The sequence below is a fragment of the Salvelinus fontinalis genome, chromosome 20 (genome assembly GCF_029448725.1).
Source record: "Salvelinus fontinalis isolate EN_2023a chromosome 20, ASM2944872v1, whole genome shotgun sequence".
Classification (NCBI taxonomy): domain Eukaryota; kingdom Metazoa; phylum Chordata; class Actinopteri; order Salmoniformes; family Salmonidae; genus Salvelinus; species Salvelinus fontinalis.
Genome location: NC_074684.1, coordinates 30,645,962 through 30,667,098, shown reverse-complemented (window position 1 = coordinate 30,667,098; position 21,137 = coordinate 30,645,962). Strand labels below are relative to the sequence as shown.

The following is a 21,137-nucleotide window of genomic DNA, read 5'->3' as shown; positions in this document are numbered from 1 at the left end:
CGATTGCATAGTATAATAAAAAACTATCACGTTTCGCAATAAATAAACAAACTGATGCTTTGTGATCCAACTGAAAATAATCACTGCGGTGACGGTCAGGTTTTTGTATTAAAAACCGACATCACCGATATAGAGTCCCAAATTAACGAAATAATTTACATAAATCTGAATGTATTAACCAATAATATGATTTCTGTAGGCTACACTGTAAAACTACAACATCATAAACATGTTGCCAATGTCAGGACCATGTGACAAAACGTTTTAAATGTGATTTTAGGTCTGAAACATAAATAGCCTATAGGCCTATTGAAATATAACTTTTGAACGAATAATAAAAACGTTCATTTATAGCCATATTATTTAATTCAAGTGAACTAATACTCTTAAATGTGTGTAATAGGCTAAGTAATAACATGCAACAAGATCGGCATTATATCGCTCCATGCAATCAAAGATAAACAAATCCCCCAAAAATTACAACAGAAATGTTAGTGGTAGCCAAAGCAATTGTAAAAATATCGCGTCAGTAATGTCTTGGTTATTGGCGTGTAATTGATGTATTATATTAAACTCGTTGGGCATAGCACAGCTTGATACAACAACAAAAAACGTACTATGCGGGGAAAAGAGACAATTTGATTTATTCGAGTAATTATACCCAGATCTCGAACGAAGCAAGCAGGCCACTCTAAAAAAAAAAGACTGTAGGCCTGCCTATATGTGCATTGGTGCGGTTCAGAGCGGCTCATGGTTGATTTAGCTATGTAAAACCGACTACATGTAGCCTATCATTCCCCAATGGATAGCCCATTAAGTTTAGCTGTGTGATGAGCGCATATGCTACAGCTATCGCCAGACAAAACAGTGACGTCCGTCCACAGTTTCCTCCAGGTTGAGCTCTCTCTGGGTCAGAAGTGAACGTTTCACACAAATCCTACTTTCACTACGGTCTCGTGTGTGTTTCTTTCAAGAATGTCCAATGAGAAAGTCGGCCTCGATGTCTTGCTACCCAATAAGAACGCCAGTGGCAGTGGGCTGGTCCTGAGCAGCTCGAGAGCGAGATTGAGATAGTTTGGAGACGAGGTCTGGACATGAATTCCACTCCTCTAGCGTCCCTAATTTAGAGAAGTGTATGCAGTGAGGGGTCTGTGCGCCTTTCCACGTGGAATTCCGATAGGAGCTGGGACTGAACTAACTGGCTCGAGTGGTGAACTCGGTTCAGGACAGGTGGAATCCCCTGCGGGCATCGCGAGCGAAGTGAAGGTTATGAGATCTTTTCATTCTCTGAGGTAAGTAGAAAACATCGAAGAAATGTAGGCTATATATTTCCACATGCTATAGGCTTGGTCATTATAGTAGTATTCTCATTCGTTTGTGTATGGTTTATTATTATATGTGATTTGTTTTCGATTACTGTTATTATTAGGCTATTATTATTATGATTATTATTTGTTGTTGTTGTTATTATTAAAATATGCACTGTAAAAAGTAGGCTAATTAGTTCCGTTAAAAAAATAAAGGTTTTGTGGGAACCCGTTGCCTAGAACCATTCGAGTAACCCAACTCAAAGTATGTCAGTGCTTAAAGTAATAAAGTGACATCAGCACCCATATGGTTATCTTTTTAAGTTGTAAATACTTAACTGTTTTGTGTTTTATGATCTTTTTGACACTAAATTGAATTATGTATTCTGAGCTATAACAATTGAAGTAACTTGAACATGAATATTTGTTGTAGTGAACAGAAAAATGTAGGGTCCCTTTTACTTCAATTAGTAACCTTCCTCCCAGGTTTTTGTTCTAGTGTAAGTAGTAAGTAGTTCTGATTAGTCATTTTCAGTGGTCGTGTCTTAAGGTTCAACATTGTTTTCTGTATTTGACAATTTGTCATTTGAACCCACCTTAAGCAGACATTGTTGAGCACGGTGCTCACTCCTCTATAACTGCAGGTAGAACTGTAAACATTACAGAATGCTGCATTAGCCTCTGTCATTGTGAGTGGTGCACAACCTGACCTTGTTGATGGTGGGAAAGACTTGTCTCATTATTGAACATCAATTTGCCTGACTGTTTTGATATCCATTCATCATGATCAATTACACTTCATAGCACAACAAACTGCTTAATACTCTTTTAGAAACACCTTTCTTTGTTCAAACATGCATAGAACATTGTGTAAAAGTATCATAAAATCTAAAAACGTTGAATTACCCACAATCCTCTAAAAACAGAGCCACATAGCACTATTACCTATTCATAACTTAATCCTTTGATATCAGCACAACACATCTTAATCTAGTGTCTGACTACTACTTTATTATGTTAAAGTAAGACGTAAAACATTATAGAATCAAGTAAGAACAACGTATTTAATACATGTTAGATATACTTTAAAATATTAAGTCATGTAACTTGTAAAAACTCAATATTTTTAGATTAGCAGAACACAAATAAATAAAGTTATATTTACTCAATAATCACCTTTTTGTTAACAGTACTCAAAACCTTATTAAGTGGCACGAGATCTTATTGCCCTCCGAGTTAGTACCACTTTTATGATTTGAGTTCTACTGATCATTGAAGATGTTTGAGTAACCACTACTCAATTTATGTAATGAGTTAGTCAGTTACTTTTTACAGTCTATGAGCAAACAACCACATTAAAGCCATAATAAAGCCACATTGTCACATGCATAACGCATAATTAAATCCATATATTAATTTGACTATGATAGCCTAAACGTTTTTGTTTGAAACTTAAGGTATGCGTTTTGGGATGAAAATGCATTTTTACTTGTCGATTAACAAGATATTGGTAGGCCTATAATGATATTATGGCGTGTGTTATGCACTTTGTTTTTCAGGGCATGGAGGAATGCCAGTCTTGGCAGTTTACACCGTGGACAGGCCTCTTCCCATTCTAAGTGAGAATTAATGGCATGTGCGTTCAAGAAATTCTCCACACAAGACTAACACGGGATATCAAATTATCCATTCGGCGCTTGGTTCGGTGAAGGAATTCGGGAATTTTCTGAAGTGCATTGGATTCAGTTTGTAACTGAGAAGTGTCGCATGTTTTAGTTGAAAAATAAAAGCCAAAACCATGACAAATAAACAAAACGGAAATCTGTAATCGTTTTTTGATGGACCGATATGTGAGTAAAGTAATGATATAGCCTAACATTTAACAAAAGGAGGGAGAGAGAGAGAACACACAATGAAGGAGAAATCCAAAACTGCCGCAAGGACTAGACGAGAAAAGGAGAACAGTGAATTCTATGAACTGGCCAAAATGTTGCCTTTACCCTCGGCTATCACGTCGCAGCTGGACAAAGCCTCTATAATACGACTGACAACAAGTTATCTGAAGATGAGAATTGTCTTTCCTCAGGGTATGTATATTTTCAGATTCAACAATTCACATTTCTTTTATATGCAATTTGCCATTCATAGGCTAGGCTATAGGCCTATATGTATTTGTATTTATCTTTATAGCATATCTCTTATCTGGATTCTTAGTTTTGATTTTATTTATTCACCTGCATTGGCACACTGCTTACGGTATTATAATTGTATAGTGTTTATTATGTATAGGCATATGCACATTAACATAACGTTATAGCCTATTGCAGCTGATAATGCCGTTCTCTAATGATAATACTATAAATCTATTTTGATGACACCTGGTAGCTGCTGCCTTAATTGACTGGTGCAGTCATTGCTGATGTTATCTTATTAGCCTGTCCAATGTCTTTTGAGCTATAGTTATTGCTACAATACCGCTACAGAATAGGCTAGTGTGTAATTTCATACTTGCGTGCGTGTGCCGTGTGCGAGCCGTGTGCGGGCGCATGCGAATGATAATCGTGCATCCCTGTCTCGGCGCGCACACGTTTACGCCATTTTCGGGGTCAGAGAATCGAAAGGCGTAGGTAAGGAAGGCGATTAGCCACAATCTTCCCCCGGTTTCAACAGGCTGCTTTGCTGCGTGACAGAGAACAAGCCGCACCAATTACATAAAACGCCCAGCGTGCCACTGGTCGACCTCAGGCTCGAAACAGAGCCCTGTGATTGAGCGGGAGTAATTGATCCACTCAAGCCGCTTTTGCTTTTTCCGGATAAAGAATGGAATATATGAACTCCGGAAAATTGCTGAAGATATAGGGTGTGGTAAAGAATAGCCTATAGGCTACACATGTGGATCTATTGGCTATTTAGGCCTGCACTGCAGGTTTTTATCTTTGCCATAAAGTTTCTCACTTTGGGGTTTAGGTAAACTCATGACAAATGCAAGGAATTACGATTTTTCAATAAGCAGGCCTATAGTTTAGGCCTATTGCGTCAGCCATATCATGACAGTGTTATGGCAGATCACCTAAACTGAACGGACACTTCACGTAGACAATCACAGGTGCACGTTGCAAGAAATCACAAGGTAGACTACTTAGACGTGATGATAAACAGTAGCAGATATGACTGATTACTTTTAAAACTCTGCCAGCAGTTTAAAACCAATTCAGAATCGGTGGGTCCCCTGCGGAATGGTTGAGCTAACGTACGCTAATGCGATTAGCATGAGGTTGTAAGTAACAATAACATTTCCCAGGACATAGACATATCTGATATTGTCAGAAAGCATAAATTCTTGTTAATCTAACTGCACTGTCCAATTTACAGTAGCTATTACAGTGAAATAATACCATGCTATTGTCTGAGGAGAATGCACAGTTTTGAACATGAAAAGTTATTAATAAACAAATTAGGCACATTTGGGCAGTCTTGATACAACTTTTTTTAACAGAAATGCAATGGTTCACTGGATCAGTCTAAAGCTGTGCACAAACCCTGCTGCCATCTAATGTCCAAAATCTAAATTGCAACTGGGCTGGAATAATACATTATGACCTTTCGCATTTCAAAGATGATGGTGCAGCAAAAAAATATCTAAAAAATGGTTGTTTTTTTCTTTGTATTATCTTTTACCAGATCTAATGTGTTATATTCTCCTACATTCCTTTGACATTTCCACTAACTTCAAAGTGTTTCCTTTCAAATGGTACCAAGAATATGCATATCCTTGCTTCAGGGCCTGAGCTACAGGCAGTTAGTTATATTTGGGTATGTCATTTTAGAGGTTTTAACTTGTGAATAGCACGTTTTATAATGCTAGTACATTTTATGACATATAGCCTAGGCTACTGATACAAAAACTAACGCCCTAATTTGGAATGCTTTCTCTGGGCTATTGGAAACAATATGAAAGTTTGTGTTTGCATTAACCTATCAGCCGTTATGTTTTATAAATCACTGATTCTTGCTCATTAGAATAATCATTAATATATTTTATTTTGATTGTGCCCAAGTAGGCCTAATTGTGCACATCATAATCAATTATTGTGTATATTGTCTATATAAGACACATGCCATTGAAATTGACAAATTTAGCCTATAGCCTATTTGATCATCATTTGTTACTATATTTGACTACCATTACGAAAATATATTTTTTCTGCGGTTTGATGGAAGTTATCAATTCCTTGTAGCAAACGTAAGCCTATATGAAATGTAGATGAAATAGCAGCAAGAAAATGTATTTCGCACTATGATTTACATCAATAGGCTATACGCAATTTTAAAAAGGCCTGTATTGAAATGGAAATGTTTTGGTATTGACACTAGGCGTCCGTTATTTATTTATTTTTTATTTCACCTTTATTTAACCAGGTAGGCCAGTTGAGAACAAATTCTCATTTACAACTGCGAATTATGACGAGAAAAAAAATACAATATGCCTAAATAAAAAAGTCTAACAGTCTAAAACAAAAAAGACGTTGTCGGCTCAAACTAATAGTCAATGGTCAACGAAGGCAATGGCCTATTTGTGTATGCCTACTTGCAGCCACTGTTGGGCTAATGTGTTAACAATTTGTAATGGGTTAGGCTATTGTAACTGGTTAAACCGTTTCAAGTACAGCTTGTCTGAAACCTCGTAAGCATCTGAAAAATAACCTAGAGCAGAGACGAGAGATGTTAAGTTTCTCTGTCACATCGCCTATACGCTATTTGTTTGGGGCACTTGACGTCAGTTAGACAGTACTTCAACGCCGGGTGCATCTATTCTTTGCCTATTATATTATAAGACACGTAGACCTGATGATTCACATTGAATCCGACTTCGCTTCGTGAATACATCAGACAAATTAGTTTAAGCTGCACTCATTGTGACCCCTGTGGTAGGTGAGTTGAAGTGTGAGTAAAGCACAGCTCGAGCCATAATTGCAGCGGCTAGTTGAATATGGCGCGCGTCTGTCAGAAAAGACAGCCAGACAGGCCTACAAAACAGCATATAATATCTTATATAATCCTATATAGATTTATGTGAAAACATAAGCATACAATATTAATATTACATATAAATGTTTTAACAGTTTCAAAATTAATCACATTAATTGATGCATGTGTTTTGCGGTCATTGTCATTGTGCATTTTCGAATATGTGTCCACGCAGAATGCCTACTTTCGATTGGTCAAGTATGGAAGTGAAATTAACCAATGTCTAAAAAGAGAAGTTATTGCAAAAAGTGTTGTAATTGCGAAAATATCAAATACGTATAAAGGAACTACATATAACCGGTCTCCTCGTCCATTAGGCTACTCTGCATGTCTGCGTCAAGCTCAATGTAAACCAACGCTGCAATGCTGTTGGCAGAGGATGAGGTTACTTTGCATGCTTGCAGAATGTAAAATAATTTCTCCACAGCAGCTGGGCTCATTTGACTACTAAACAAATAAGGAGATGAACCGTTCAAGAAGCTATTTCAAATGTTGACCAAATAATTTGTGTATTTTTTGTTGAGCTGTGTAAACGCAAATGAATCGTTTGGACAATATTGAAATGTGAAATGGTGATGGATTATTCGAGTTTTTACTCAGACCCTGATTGATTTTGTAGGCTATGATTAGCATTTGTTTCTATAGCCAAGAAGAGCCGCTTCGTGTTATGTTGTTTCATGTTCAATGGATTTGCAGTTTTGATATTAGGCTATTTGCTTAATTTCGATCGATTTTTGCCGCATTTTCTTCATCGTACTTTTACACAAATAGCTATGTATTATTAATAATAATATGATTAATATATCAAGGATACTGCCACAATAAACGCCATAATAAAGATGCATTGTCACATGCGTTATGTGTATTATTGCACGACTATGGTTTACCTAGGGAAAAGTAGCCTAGCTGATAGGCTTTGTTGGCGGCAGGTAGCCATAGTGGTTAAGAGTGTTGGGCCAGTAACAGTAAAGGTCGCTGGTTTGAATCTCCGAGCGGACTAGGTGAAACATGTGCCGTTGAGCAAGGCACTTAACCCTAATTGCTCCTGTAAATCGCTCTGGATACGAGCTAAATGACTCAAATGTAAATGTTGGCGTTGCGCTTTGTTTCAGGTTTGGGTGAGGCTTGGGGTCACACGAGTCGAACGAGATCTTTGGACAATGTAGGACGTGAGCTGGGATCCCACCTTCTCCAGGTAATTTGGAAAGTTTAGCCTATTCATTTATTGGCAAAATCACTGCAAAATATAATTATTTAAATAGCCTACTGATAATGAAAAAATACTTCTTAAGATGTAGACATGTTACATTTGAGTTGATTTGATAGGTGGGACCCCACATACTGCAGGTAATTTAGAAAGCTTAGGCTACTAATATCATTTTATAAAATCATAGACAATTATGTACAATATTATATATTATACAAAAAATGAAAATAATAATTCTTAAGCTTTATAGGCCTACCTAGTCATCTTATGTTACATTTCGTATTTGATATAACATGCGGTGAGTGCTTTTGAATTAATATTACAGTTGATCTGTGCATTAATTCATTCCTTTTTTCGACAGACACTGGATGGCTTCATCTTTGTTGTGGCGCCGGACGGAAAGATCATGTACATCTCCGAGACTGCATCAGTCCATCTGGGACTCTCTCAGGTCCGCACCTGGTCCTATTCATCACAACTCATTTAGGGTTTTTGTTTTTTCAAGTTTTAGGGAGAGGAGTCTTTTAGGCTAGTATTTGTGCCTATACCATTTGCACTAAGTGCGCGTGATATGTTTAAAACGTTATTCGTGTTAGATATTATGGAATCATGTTTGAATTGTTTGAGTGATTAATAACATTTAATTACCGAGGTAATTCTTAACAGGTAGAGTTGACCGGGAACAGTATTTACGAATATGTCCACCCCGCCGACCACGACGAAATGACCGCAGTCCTGACGCCACATCAGCCGTACCACTCGCATTTCGTTCAAGGTAGGCTAGGCCTATATGAATACAGTAGGCCCAATTCGGAGAGAATGAAACCACATTTTATCAAATTTTTGTACGTTGGATAAATTGACTACTATATTTTCTGTCTTCTCTCCCAGAATACGAGATGGAGCGCTCTTTCTTCTTGAGGATGAAATGCGTGCTGGCGAAGAGAAACGCTGGCCTCACCAGCGGTGGATATAAGGTAGACAATTAATATATGGAAGTAGACCTATATATTGTCGTCTGAAAAATTATATCGATGTTGCATAAAAATGCTATTGATTTAATAGACAATTGACGCCAAATTGATTTGCGCCTTATTACGCGTAACGCTAGGCCTACGGATAGGTTATGGAAATGTTCAAATATTTTCAGTACTAAAAGCTTCCAACACACCGACAGTGAATTTGCAATTTGGTACACCAGAACTATGTTAATCTCCAACGAAACGCTGCGTTTGCCTTACAGCATTGCGTTGCAGAGGCAGTTGCAGTGCTTTGGGTATGGTGCATGCGTTGGATTTATCGAACGTATGCGTCAAACTGTATGCGTAGACGGCTTGACAGATATGGTAGCAGAAGGTGAATGTTGAAACTTGTTCTATTTCGCGCAAAAACACTGTCGGTGTGTTCGAAGCGACAGCATGAGCGCATGCAATTAAAAAGACAGCGGACCTTTTTTTCAACAACAATGTTATGAGTAGCAAGGGTTGTCTAATTTCCCTATCAACCACACCAGGTAATTCACTGCAGCGGTTACCTGAAGATCCGTCAGTACAGCCTGGACATGTCGCCTTTCGACGGCTGCTACCAGAACGTGGGCCTTGTGGCGGTGGGACACTCTTTGCCTCCCAGCGCTGTGACGGAGATTAAGCTGCACAGCAACATGTTCATGTTCAGAGCCAGCCTCGACATGAAACTAATCTTCCTTGACTCGAGGTAGGCCTACAGCAAAACATACACAAAAAACATGGGATTAAGCCTATGATAGATATGGAGAAAAATAATTTAATAACATAGGCGTAGAGCAGGTGTTTTGATGAGCCAGCCATTGCATAAAAGGGCTCAAGTTTTTTTAAATGTAGTATTTTCTTTTCTTTTCCCGCTAGTTCTCTGACAGTTGTTAAATTAGTATTAAGTCCACAACTTAATGTTATAAAAACAGTATCAAATTCACTAACATGAAATGCCACAATATATTACATTATGATTTGTTTTACAATGTCTTATTGAATCTAAAAACTGAAGTGTTTTATTGTCTAAAAATGGAGTTCTGGACCACAAGCAACTGTGGTCCAATTTAGCGAATGTTCTGTTCCTTAGCATGAAAACAAGTTTGGATCAAATAGAACTCTAAGCATATATTGATACATGGAGGGAGAACAGTATATATATTGATGTGTGGAGGGAGAACAGTGTATATATTGATACATGGAGGGAGAACAGTATATATATTGATGTGTGGAGGGAGAACAGTGTATATATTGATACATGGAGGGAGAACAGTATATATATTGATGTGTGGAGGGAGAACAGTGTATATATTGATGTGTGGAGGGAAAACAGTATATATATTGATACATGGAGGGAGAACAGTATATATATTGATGTGTGGAGGGAGAACAGTGTATATATTGATGTGTGGAGGGAGAACAGTGTATATATTGATGTGTGGATGGAGAACAGTATATATATTGATGTGTGGCAGGAGAACAGTATATATATATTGATGTGTGGAGGGAGAACAGTGTATATATTGATGTCTGGCAGGAGAACAGTGTATATATTGATGTGTGGAGGGAGAACAGTGCATATATTGATGTGTGGAGGGAGAACAGTGTATATATTGATGTGTGGAGGGAGAACAGTGTATATATTGATGTGTGGCAGGAGAACAGTATATATATTGATGTGTGGAGGGAGAACAGTATATATATTGATACAGGGAGGGAGAACAGTGTATATATTGATGTGTGGAGGGAGAACAGTGTATATATTGATGTGTGGAGGGAGAACAGTATATATATTGATGTGTGGAGGGAGAACAGTATATATATTGATACAGGGAGGGAGAACAGTGTATATATTGATGTGTGGAGGGAGAACAGTGTATATATTGATGTGTGGATGGAGAACAGTGTATATATTGATACATGGAGGGAGAACAGTGTATATATTGATGTGTGGAGGGAGAACAGTGTATATATTGATACATGGAGGGAGAACAGTGTATATATTGATACATGGAGGGAGAACAGTGTATATATTGATGTGTGGAGGGAGAACAGTGTATATATTGACGTGTGGATGGAGAACAGTGTATATATTGATACATGGAGGGAGAACAGTGTATATATTGATGTGTGGAGGGAGAATAGTGTATATATTGATGTGTGGAGGGAGAACAGTGTATATATTGATGTGTGGCAGGAGAACAGTATATATATATTGATGTGTGGAGGGAGAACAGTATATATATTGATGTGTGGCAGGAGAACAGTATATATATTGATACATGGAGGGAGAACAGTGTATTTATTGATACATGGAGGGAGAACAGTGTATATATTGATACATGAAGGGAGAACAGTGTATATATTGATGTGTGGCGGGAGAACAGTGTATATATTGATGTGTGGCAGGAGAACAGTATATATATTGATGTGTGGATGGAGAACAGTATATATATTGATGTGTGGAGGGAGAACAGTATATATATTGATGTGTGGAGGGAGAACAGTGTATATATTGATGTGTGGCAAGAGAACAGTATATATATATTGATGTGTGGATGGAGAACAGTATATATATTGATATGTGGAGGGAGAACAGTATATATATTGATGTGTGGAGGGAGAACAGTGTATATATTGATGTGTGGAGGGAGAACAGTGTATATATTGATGTGTGGAGGGAGAACAGTGTATATATTGATGTGTGGAGGGAGAACAGTGTATATATTGATACATGGAGGGAGAACAGTGTATATATTGATACATGGAGGGAGAACAGTGTATATATTGATGTGTGGCGGGAGAACAGTATACATATTGATGTGTGGAGGGAGAACAATGTATATATTGATACATGGAGGGAGACCAGTGAATATATTGATACATGGAGGGAGAACAGTGTATATATTGATACATGGCGGGAGAACAGTGTATATATTGATACAGGGAGGGAGAACAGTGTATATATTGATGTGTGGAGGGAGAACAGTGTATATATTGATGTGTGGATGGAGAACAGTGTATATATTGATGTGTGGAGGGAGAACAGTGTATATATTGATGTGTGGAGGGAGAACAGTGTATATATTGATGTGTGGATGGAGAACAGTGTATATATTGATGTGTGGAGGGAGAACAGTGTATATATTGATACATGGAGGGAGAACAGTGTATATATTGATGTGTGGAGGGAGAACAGTGTATATAGTGATACATGGAGGGAGAACAGTATATATATTGATACATGGAGGGAGAACAGTGTATATTTTTTTATTTATTTTATTTTTATTTAACCTTTATTTAACCAGGTAGGCAAATTGAGAACACGTTCTCATTTACAATTGCGACCTGGCCAAGATAAAGCAAAGCAGTTCGACACATACAACAACACATAGTTACACATGGAGTAAAAACAAACATATAGTCAATAATACAGTGAAAAAGATAAAAAAAATAAGTCTATATACAATGTGAGCAAGTGAGGTGAGATAAGGGAGGTGAAGGCAAACAGATATATGTATAAATAAATAAAAATATAAAAAGGCCATGGAGGCGAAGTGAGTACAACACAGCAAGTAAAATAAAAACTAAAAAAAACACTGGAATGGTTGGTTTGCATTGGAAGAAAGTGCAAAGTAGAGACAGAAATAATGGGGTGCAAAGGAGCAAAATAAATTAATAAATAAATACAGTAGGTAAAGAGGTAGTTGTTTGGGCTAAATTGTAGATGGGTTATGTACAGGTGCAGTAATCTATGAGCTGCTCTGACAGCTGGTGCTTAAAGCTAGTGAGGGAGATAGGTGTTTCCAGTTTCAGAGATTTTTGTAGTTCGTTCCAGTCATTGGCAGCAGAGAACTGGAAGGAGAGGCGTCCAAAGGAAGAATTGGTTTTGGGGGTGACTAGAGAGATATACCTGCTGGAGCGCGTGCTACGGGTAGGTGCTGCTATGGTGACCAGCGAGCTGAGATAAGGGGGGACTTTACCTAGCAGGGTCTTGTAGATGACCTGATATATATATATATATTGATACATGGAGGGAGAACAGTGTATATATTGATGTGTGGAGGGAGAACAGTGTATATATTGATACATGGAGGGAAAACAGTGTATATATTGATATGTGGAGGGAGAACAGTGTATATATTGATACATGGAGGGAGAACAGTGTATATATTGATATGTGGAGGGAGAGTCAATATATACACTGTTGATACATGGAGGGAGAACAGTGTATATATTGATGTCTGGAGGGAGAACAGTGTATATATTGATACATTGAGGGAGAACAGTATATATTGATATGTGGAGGGAGAGTCAATATATACACTGTTGATACATGGAGGGAGAACAGTGTATATATTGATGTCTGGAGGGAGAACAGTGAGGACATTAATACATGACAGTCTCAGGAAAAAATAAAGCAATGTTATTGCACTGACTTCTGCCATGACTAAAGAGAGAGAGACATTTTTGGGGTTGATGAGTCACTTTGTCCTCCCTCCCTCCCTCCCTCCCTCCCTCCCTCCCTCCCTCCCTCCCTCCCTCCCTCCCTAGGGTGGCAGAGCTGACAGGTTACGAGCCACAGGACCTCATTGAGAAGACCCTGTACCACCACGTCCATAGCTGTGACACCTTCCACCTACGCTGTGCCCACCACTTGTGTAAGTTAGTTACAGTAGGTTTGGCCCTGCCTCGTCACACTCTACCTTTTACTTTACTGTACTTTAGGCTACTTTACTGTACTTTAGGCTACTTTACTGTACTTTAGGTTACTTTACTGTACTCTAGGCTACTTTACTGTACTTTTGTAGTCAAACACATTTCTGAAATACATCAATTTTATCACAAAGATTTCAATGAGTGAACAAAGGATAAAACTACAAAATACACAAGATAGTAAATGTGATAAAACACAGAATGTCTTGGCACTAGACATTGATCTCTACACACACACCACAACAATCAAGTGTCCAAGTGTCTCAGACTAGAATAGCCGATGTCTCCTGTAAATGTTCAGATGGTTCTTCATGTTGAATCGGCTGAAACATCCACCGCTCGTTGGCACACAGCATGAGGTCCTTATAACCCACCGCCACAACAGTAATCAATGGAACACCCCTACCGCACTCCTCCTACATTGTTATTGTGTGTGCTACTTTAGAATGACCCATTATAGGTCAAAACAATCTAAACTAAGATGTCTCTTCCTCTCTTCTCTCCTCTCCTCTCTTTTCATCCTCACAGTGCTGGTGAAGGGCCAGGTGACAACTAAGTATTACCGTTTCCTAGCCAAACAGGGGGGCTGGGTGTGGGTGCAGAGCTATGCCACTATCGTCCACAACAGCCGCTCCTCCAGACCCCACTGCATCGTCAGCGTCAACTACGTCCTGACGTGAGACTCATTCAATTCAATTCTCTTTCTGAACTGCATTATAATCTGAACCTGGGGAAAAGCAACATTGAGATTCTGAACTTAATGAAAGGTGCTATATAAAGTAAATCTATTACTATTATTATTATGAGGATGATGATTAATTATTATTATTGTTTTTCATTCAATTCAATTCAATTTGACTATTACTATTATGATGACGATGATGATAATAACGATGATGATGATAATGATAATGATGATTATTATTAGAAATTCAATTCAATTTGACTATTACTATGACGATGATTATTAATAATAATATTAATAATAATAATGAATTCAATTCAATTTGACTTTATTAATCCCCTAGAGGCAATTAAGATGGCATTGTCAGAGCAGAAGCAACAAACAATTACATACATAAACATAAAAAAAACTCTACATACAAAACATGACCTTCTCGTGGACCAAGGTAATAGTGAAATACCAACAAACTTAGTTCATGACCCCAGCTACACTGATAGTGGGTAGGGCTATGTGTACCTCTCACATTCACAGTTCATTCCCTTTATGGCCTATCTGCACTACTACACCTTACTTTACACAGATATCGAACATTTGTATTTTTTTCCAGGTAGATGTGTGTCAAGAGAGCCCAGATGTGATAAGACCTTTTGAGAACAGTAAGATAAACATTGGGGGTAAAAACCTACTTTCAGAATTGACCTGGTGTCTGAGGAAAGAAAATCTATACCACAGTGAACTGGAAATCAATAGCCATCTCATGTTGGATGTTCCTTGTTAGGTTTGGTTGATCCAGACATAGCTCTTTAATCTCTGTGTGTGTGTGTGTGTGTGTGTGTGTGTGTGTGTGTGTGTGTGTGTGTGTGTGTGTGTGTGTGTGTGTGTGTGTGTGTGTGTGTGTGTGTGTGTGTGCCTGTGTGTGTGCCTGTGTGTGCCTGTGTGCGTACGTGTTTAGGCCGTCTGCCGGTCCACTCTTGTGTAATTACTATTGTGTATTGACCTCAACCTCCAACACACTCACAAACATGACTCAATTTGGAATCAGGCTTCTCTAGTGTGTTCATACTACATGTATAGCTTATAATCAGAAGTAAACATGTTTTGAATGAATTCCACTCTGTGAGATACAGTACATCCCCGGTAAATACACACCAAGTACTGTTCAAATATTGCTTAATTTTGACAATAAATACTAAAGAGCAGCTACGCGATCCCGTCACCATAACCTAAGCATTTTAATCCATTAGCTTCCATCATGTCATTAATAAATCATGATTCGGAGGTGGAGAGCCGCTGCCATATTTCAGATGGGAGTTAGTCTGACTTTGACCGACAGGTGGAATTCAGCTAACACAGCTGAGTTTGCACTAAAGCCTATAGCAGCGCTGATGGCTCGAGCACAAGTCACAGAGAGGACACATATAATGCAGAACAAGTCACCACTACTGTACATGCAAGAGCCAATAACAATGTCTGTGTTCCAATTGTCACCCTCTTCTCTCTCTCTATATATATAGTGAACTACTTTTGAGTAGGGTGCATAGGTCTCTGGTCAAAAGTAGTGCACTATATAGGGAATAGAGTGCATAGGGCTCTGGTCAAAAGTAGTGCACTATATAGGGAATAGTGTGTCATTTGGGAAGCACACTATGTCGCACAAAACACTGACTATCCAAATATTTCCTTTCAATCGTATGGTGTCACACACATAAAGAACGGGTCATATTTAGAAACATGTTATAGTGACTGGTTGACTGAGGTCAGAGACAGGGCACAGGGGTTTCAAATGCCACTGGCTGGTATAACTTACTGCTGATGTGGTAAGTTAAGAATGGGGCGGTGTTTGCAGAGCGTCTGACACAGGAACCGCTTCATGGTATTGACGTCTGATAGAGTTCAGGGAAAGGACAGTGGGTTAGAATGATAAAGGTGGCGTATATATTATCTTATATGTACATAATGAATAGTCAATGTTGGGAGAAATGTATTCAATCTAGGGGGCGGTGTGTGTGTGTATGGTGTGCATGTGGTGTGCGTGCGGTGTGTGTATGGTGTCTGTGTGTGATGTGTGTGCATGCGGTGTGTGTGTGTGTGGTGTGCGTGCGGTGTGTGTATGGGTGCACTTTGACTTCAAGAGAATGTAAACTGAGACTAAGGAGTAGATTAACGATAAGCATGGTGTTGACGTTATGGGAATGGTTGTAATTCGTGTGTGCGTGTAAGAGTGTGTGTGCGAGTGTGTGTGTTCTACCAATGTTTGTGCCATAGCATTGAATCATTAACTTTGCTTAGGGTGTCCGTTGTGTTTCTCATAGTTAAACACAGGAGTGCTAATCTCCCAACCTAGTTTATTTGACATCATATTTTCATTTCTAACAGTCATCACATTTATGCATTAATCAATACTCAAAAGAAAGTGTTCGTGAATTATGTCTCACTCACTATCAAAAGTAAATATTGTCAGACTTTGGTGTTTACATTGGAGTAATTACTTGTAGTACGTCATATTATATATTGCCATAACTTCTGTGAAATAAGATGTTTTAAATGTACTCACTACACGTCAAGTCATACCTCTCAGTGAAAGCCTGATGAAGTTCTATTGACCGAAACATTGGTTGAAAGATTCTTTCAATAGTATGTGGAGCATTCAGGATTACTAGTGTGCTGGAGTTTCTTCTATCTTCAAATGTGCTCAATACAAAATGGCGCTCTTCTGTGTGTCTGTGTGTGTAGAGATACTGAATATAAGGGAATACAGCTGTCCTTGGACCAGATGACCCCTAGCAAGCCAGCGTTCTCCTACATCAGCCCTCCGAGCACTACAGACGAGAGGAAGGGCACCAAGCCCTGTGTAACACACACCAAGGCCAAAGTCAGAGTGTCCCCCTATCCACAGCAGGTAAGACACTTGGTACCTCTGTGGTGTACTTGTTCCCTAGCATAGTAATAAGAAGAGCATCTGTTTCTCTCTCCTGTAGACCCCAAACTCCCATGCTCTCTTAGTCACACAGCCTCGTTGTGTTGTGTTGTCTTGTAATCAATATAATGTGTCTTTAAGCCAAACGTCACAGAATATTGAGATGTCGTAAAACCATCTTTTACTAATTTAATATATAGTTTAAACCTTGAATATTTTCTCTTTTCCTACAGTTTTCAGCCTTTCACCCAGAGCGTTCCGAGTCCGACCAGGACAGCCAATGGGGAGGTAGCCCGCTGACAGACTCTGCCTCGCCTCAGCTGCTTGACCAAGGGGAGGGAGCGGAGGGCGGTGCCTGCGCCTACAGACTCTACCCCGACTCCGGCTCCCTGTGCTACGGCCTGGCCCTCTCCGAGGAGGACCTAACGCACACCCACACCCCCGCCCAGCCTCACATCCCCGCCTGCGACCGTGGTGCCCGCTGCCAAGCTGGTCGTTACTTCCTGGGTGCTGCTCCGCAGTCTGGACGAGAGGCCTGGTGGGATGCCACGCGCTCTGTCCTCTCCCTGCCCAAGTCGTCTCTGGAGAACGGCGAGGGCTACGACCTCACTTCCTATCACAGCCTGGTACAAGGTAAGGCGCTAGGGTGACGGCCTCCACCATCTGGAAATATGGGCTGTGTCCCAAATGACACCCTATTCCCTATGTGGTGAACTTTAGGCCCCATAGGCCCCCGGTCAAAAGTAGTGCATTATATAGGGAATAGAGTACCATTTGGGATGCAACCATACAAATCCAACTTTTCCCTGGTAGCTTGTTTACCAAATGGACCGTGGACATTATGGTCCATGCAAAGTTGTTTCTTGCCAGTATGCCGATTGTTACCATCTGTTGTGCAATAATTGCCCACTGTTGAATCCAAGTTATTTCACATTTGATGTACTCAAACTGAAAGACAACTCCCAATGGTGCTGCTGCCAAGGAATGCACTGTCTATTAGGGATTTACAAGACATGATCAGTTCTATGCATATTATCAAATGTCATTTCATGTAGATGGATAAATAAATCTGTCTGTATATTACAAAATGCTATTCTTCACTCCAGTCTTATTTTAAGTTTGTATTAATAGCCACATAGCGGTCATAGGCAATGGGTATTACATAAATATGCAGTAAAATCATGAACCGTGAAAATCATATCGATATGTCCTTTTGGGTTGGGGCTAGTATTATTACATCAATGTGGAGACTTGTGGTGCCATTTTGTGTAAAAGGAAGGGGCCACTGGGACGAGGAGAGCGTGGTCAGCTCGCCTGAAGGGGGCGGCGGCTCCACCAGTGACTCGGGTGAACGTTACCGCAACAGCACTGGCGGCGACCATTTCCAGGCGAGCCCTCAGGAGCCCAGCAAGATGGAAACACTGATCCGTGTCACGCAGCAGATGATCAAGGAGGAGGAGAGCCGCCTGCAGCTGCACAAAGGGCCCCTGGACGCCCTGGGCCCAGTGGGGGGTCTCTCCAACAAGAGCCACAGACCCTGCTCCTTCACCCCCTCCTCCCTGCCCCTCCTCCAGACTGCCATGCCCAGCGTCGTGTGTCGTGGCCCGGGAGTCGCCGACGGCATCAACCTCACCCTCACCTCCGAGCGCCTCCATCACTGCAACGACGGCGGAAATGTTTTGGGTTCCCACGACAACGACGACAAAAACACGGCCAGCCCGGCCTCTCTGTCGCGCCTCAGCAGCCCCAGCTCCGACGGGATCCCCAGGTCGGGCCTGTCCGTCTCCAAAGACTACCTGCAGAGCCAGACAGATGTCTCGCCCCACCACCACCCCCCAGTGCAGCAGGGGAGCCCTCTGCTCTACCCTGCCCAGGAGAGGCAGCACCTGGACAGGCACGCGGCCTACGCCCTGACTGGCTACTCCCTGGACCACCTGTACGACGCGGAGAGCCTGAGGAGCTACTCTGGGCTGGCAGGAGCCCAGTACGGCATGCTGCCCCACATGAGGATGCAGGCCGACCAGATACAAGGACACAAGGGCACATCGGTGATCATCACCAATGGGAGCTGACCGTACATGACTGACATAAAGACAGACCAATCCTAGCATCTCATTGAAGGAGTAAATGTGGGACTTACAAACTTACTCCTCTTACAATGCTGGACACTCACTGAAAACTTGAATAGCCTTTCCACAGCATCTCAGTTCAATGCAAGGGGAGGAATGAAATTACCCAGAGGGCAACATTTGGCATGGAACGTCATAATGACGTCAGTTTCTGGTTGTAAACATTTGTTGTTGTTGTTGTAGAGATGGCAGATTACAGTTAAACCTGCTTTTTTATGATAATAACATCAAGACATATGGGAAGGATGTCATATTTTGTTTGCTATTTCATCAGGTAACCAGATTACAAACAGTTAAAGATGTATTTTTCTGGTCAATAAAAAGACATTGAAACAATGTTCTTTTATAACCAGTATACAACCTGACTAAGGCATAACAAAAGCTGCCAGCCTGACATTATTGCAACTATTTTGTTTGCTGGCTCTGGGCTCTATTGGACTCTATTGGGCTCAGTGAAGTGTGACAGAGAAGACCTGTGTTATGGGGAATATCTTGACACTAAAATCGGATCAGACCCTATTGTAAAAGATAAACCCAATGTTTTAGTCCCAACATAGTGTCACGCACCAGTAACTAGGCCTACCGAAATGATCATTTCCCAAGGTAGTAGACAATGTGCAATTCCATTACATGACCTCAAACCTGAGGTCACAAAAACTTCAATGGAGGGTAAAAGTAGTTCTTTATAAAAAATACTCATGTTTTTCTGTATTTAATTGTCAACATGTTGAATATTTCTTTTCTTCTCAATTAAATGTCATGTTTAATGTCAAAGTAGAACATTTGGTGGCAGGGTTGCTTTAGTTTCAATGTTGGCCTTATCTGTGCATCCCATTTGCCAAACGTCCCCCTCTTAGTAGAAGTCTTAAGGCGTGACAACAACAAAGTTTATCACTTTAAACTTCTGGTGCTTCATCATGTGTTTCAAATTGAAAAAATTATATTGTTATGTTCACTTTTCTTACCCCAAAAAATATGTAAAGTATCTCTTGTGTAACTTTATTTATGATGTAAATATGTTCAGAAATTGCTTTCTTTTTTGGACAACAGGTTGTAAGTGTATCTATTAAATGGGGATAAAAAATATTTTGATTCTAAATACAGGTGCAATCAAACCCTCTTTGATGTCTTGGTTTTATTCTGGGCTGTAATGTGTTGGGGGACTTGGTTTGATCAAACTGGGGTGGATACAAGAGGGAAAAAGAACACTTTGAGAACACAAGCCATCACGGCATCCCAATGCCGTTGTGACTCACTTTAACTTTAAAATGTTATTGCCTTTTTTCTCTCATGTAAGACAGTTCCAGCAGTATAAGTACTTGCATATGTAAACACTTTGACCTTACCTTAGCAGTAATAGTCCTGCCATGTTTTCTAATGTAGTTAAGTTATTCAGATGTAGTCGTCCACCAGCATGCCTGTCTGGAATGAAAGGCTCCCTGACTGGCGCCTGAGAGTGAAGCTCCCATCACTCACTGTTGACATGGGCATGTGATGGACCGCATGTGTTACCAGCCAGCCAGCACTGACGTTCCAGGAGGTAGAGCCATTACACAGCTCTGTTGTCACCTCCAGATGAAAGCATAAGAAAGAGAGAGTGTGTGTGAGTGTGTGAGTGTGTGTGTGTGTGTGTGTGTGTGTGTGTGTGTGTGTGTGTGTGTGCGTGCGTGTGTGCGTGCGTGCGTGCGTGCGTGTGTGTGTGTGCATGCGTGTGTGTGTGTGCATGCGTGTGTGAACTTACAGAGTAGTATGTTTTCTAATGTATCTAAAGGGGGGGGTTAGGGCTGCAGTCCACTGGCCCTTTGCCTGATGTGCCCTTGAGGCTTTCACATGCAGAGCAACCAAATACTGGGCCCATCGTCCAGAACCAACAGCCTCCATAATAACCCAACCACACCCCCAACAGCCACCCCCTCCTCCATACTTCCTTGACATAGTCAAACAGCCTATCAAATCCATCGGAGCCAAATGACTCCTGGAATCCTAGCACTTACACAGAGGGCAAAACTGGTTGCAATGATGTCAGGATGACAACTTTTGTGAGGTTATGGTCAGTTTGTAATACTGATTGTAAAAGGATGTTTTTTAATGTCTTTATAGTAAATAGAAAAAGTATTCTTAATCTGGTTATAATTGGTTAT

At 40.2% G+C, this 21,137-nt stretch overlaps 1 protein-coding gene across 1 annotated transcript; it reads left to right on the top strand.

Annotated features, from left to right (window-relative positions):
- The first annotated feature begins 852 nt into the window (after positions 1-852).
- On the top strand, positions 853-20,211 carry LOC129817710 (single-minded homolog 1-A-like). The gene is made up of 12 exons (XM_055873208.1): positions 853-1,292; positions 2,867-3,394; positions 7,448-7,530; positions 7,904-7,993; positions 8,209-8,317; positions 8,434-8,519; positions 9,056-9,255; positions 13,104-13,210; positions 13,794-13,941; positions 16,684-16,849; positions 17,101-17,500; positions 18,143-20,211. The coding sequence occupies exons 2-12, from the start codon at positions 3,220-3,222 to the stop codon at positions 18,937-18,939; spliced, it is 2,361 nt and encodes a 786-aa protein (XP_055729183.1). The 5' UTR covers positions 853-1,292; positions 2,867-3,219; the 3' UTR covers positions 18,940-20,211.
- The last annotated feature ends 926 nt before the right edge of the window (positions 20,212-21,137 follow it).

Excerpts from the sequence above, each read along its gene's own strand:
- LOC129817710 (XM_055873208.1), top strand. The coding sequence starts at position 3,220 with ATGAAGGAGAAATCCAAAACTGCCGCAAGGACTAGACGAGAAAAGGAG. Across the intron at positions 8,520-9,055 it reads TCACCAGCGGTGGATATAAG|GTAATTCACTGCAGCGGTTA; the intron begins GTAGACAATTAA and ends CAACCACACCAG. Across the intron at positions 13,942-16,683 it reads AGCGTCAACTACGTCCTGAC|AGATACTGAATATAAGGGAA; the intron begins GTGAGACTCATT and ends CTGTGTGTGTAG.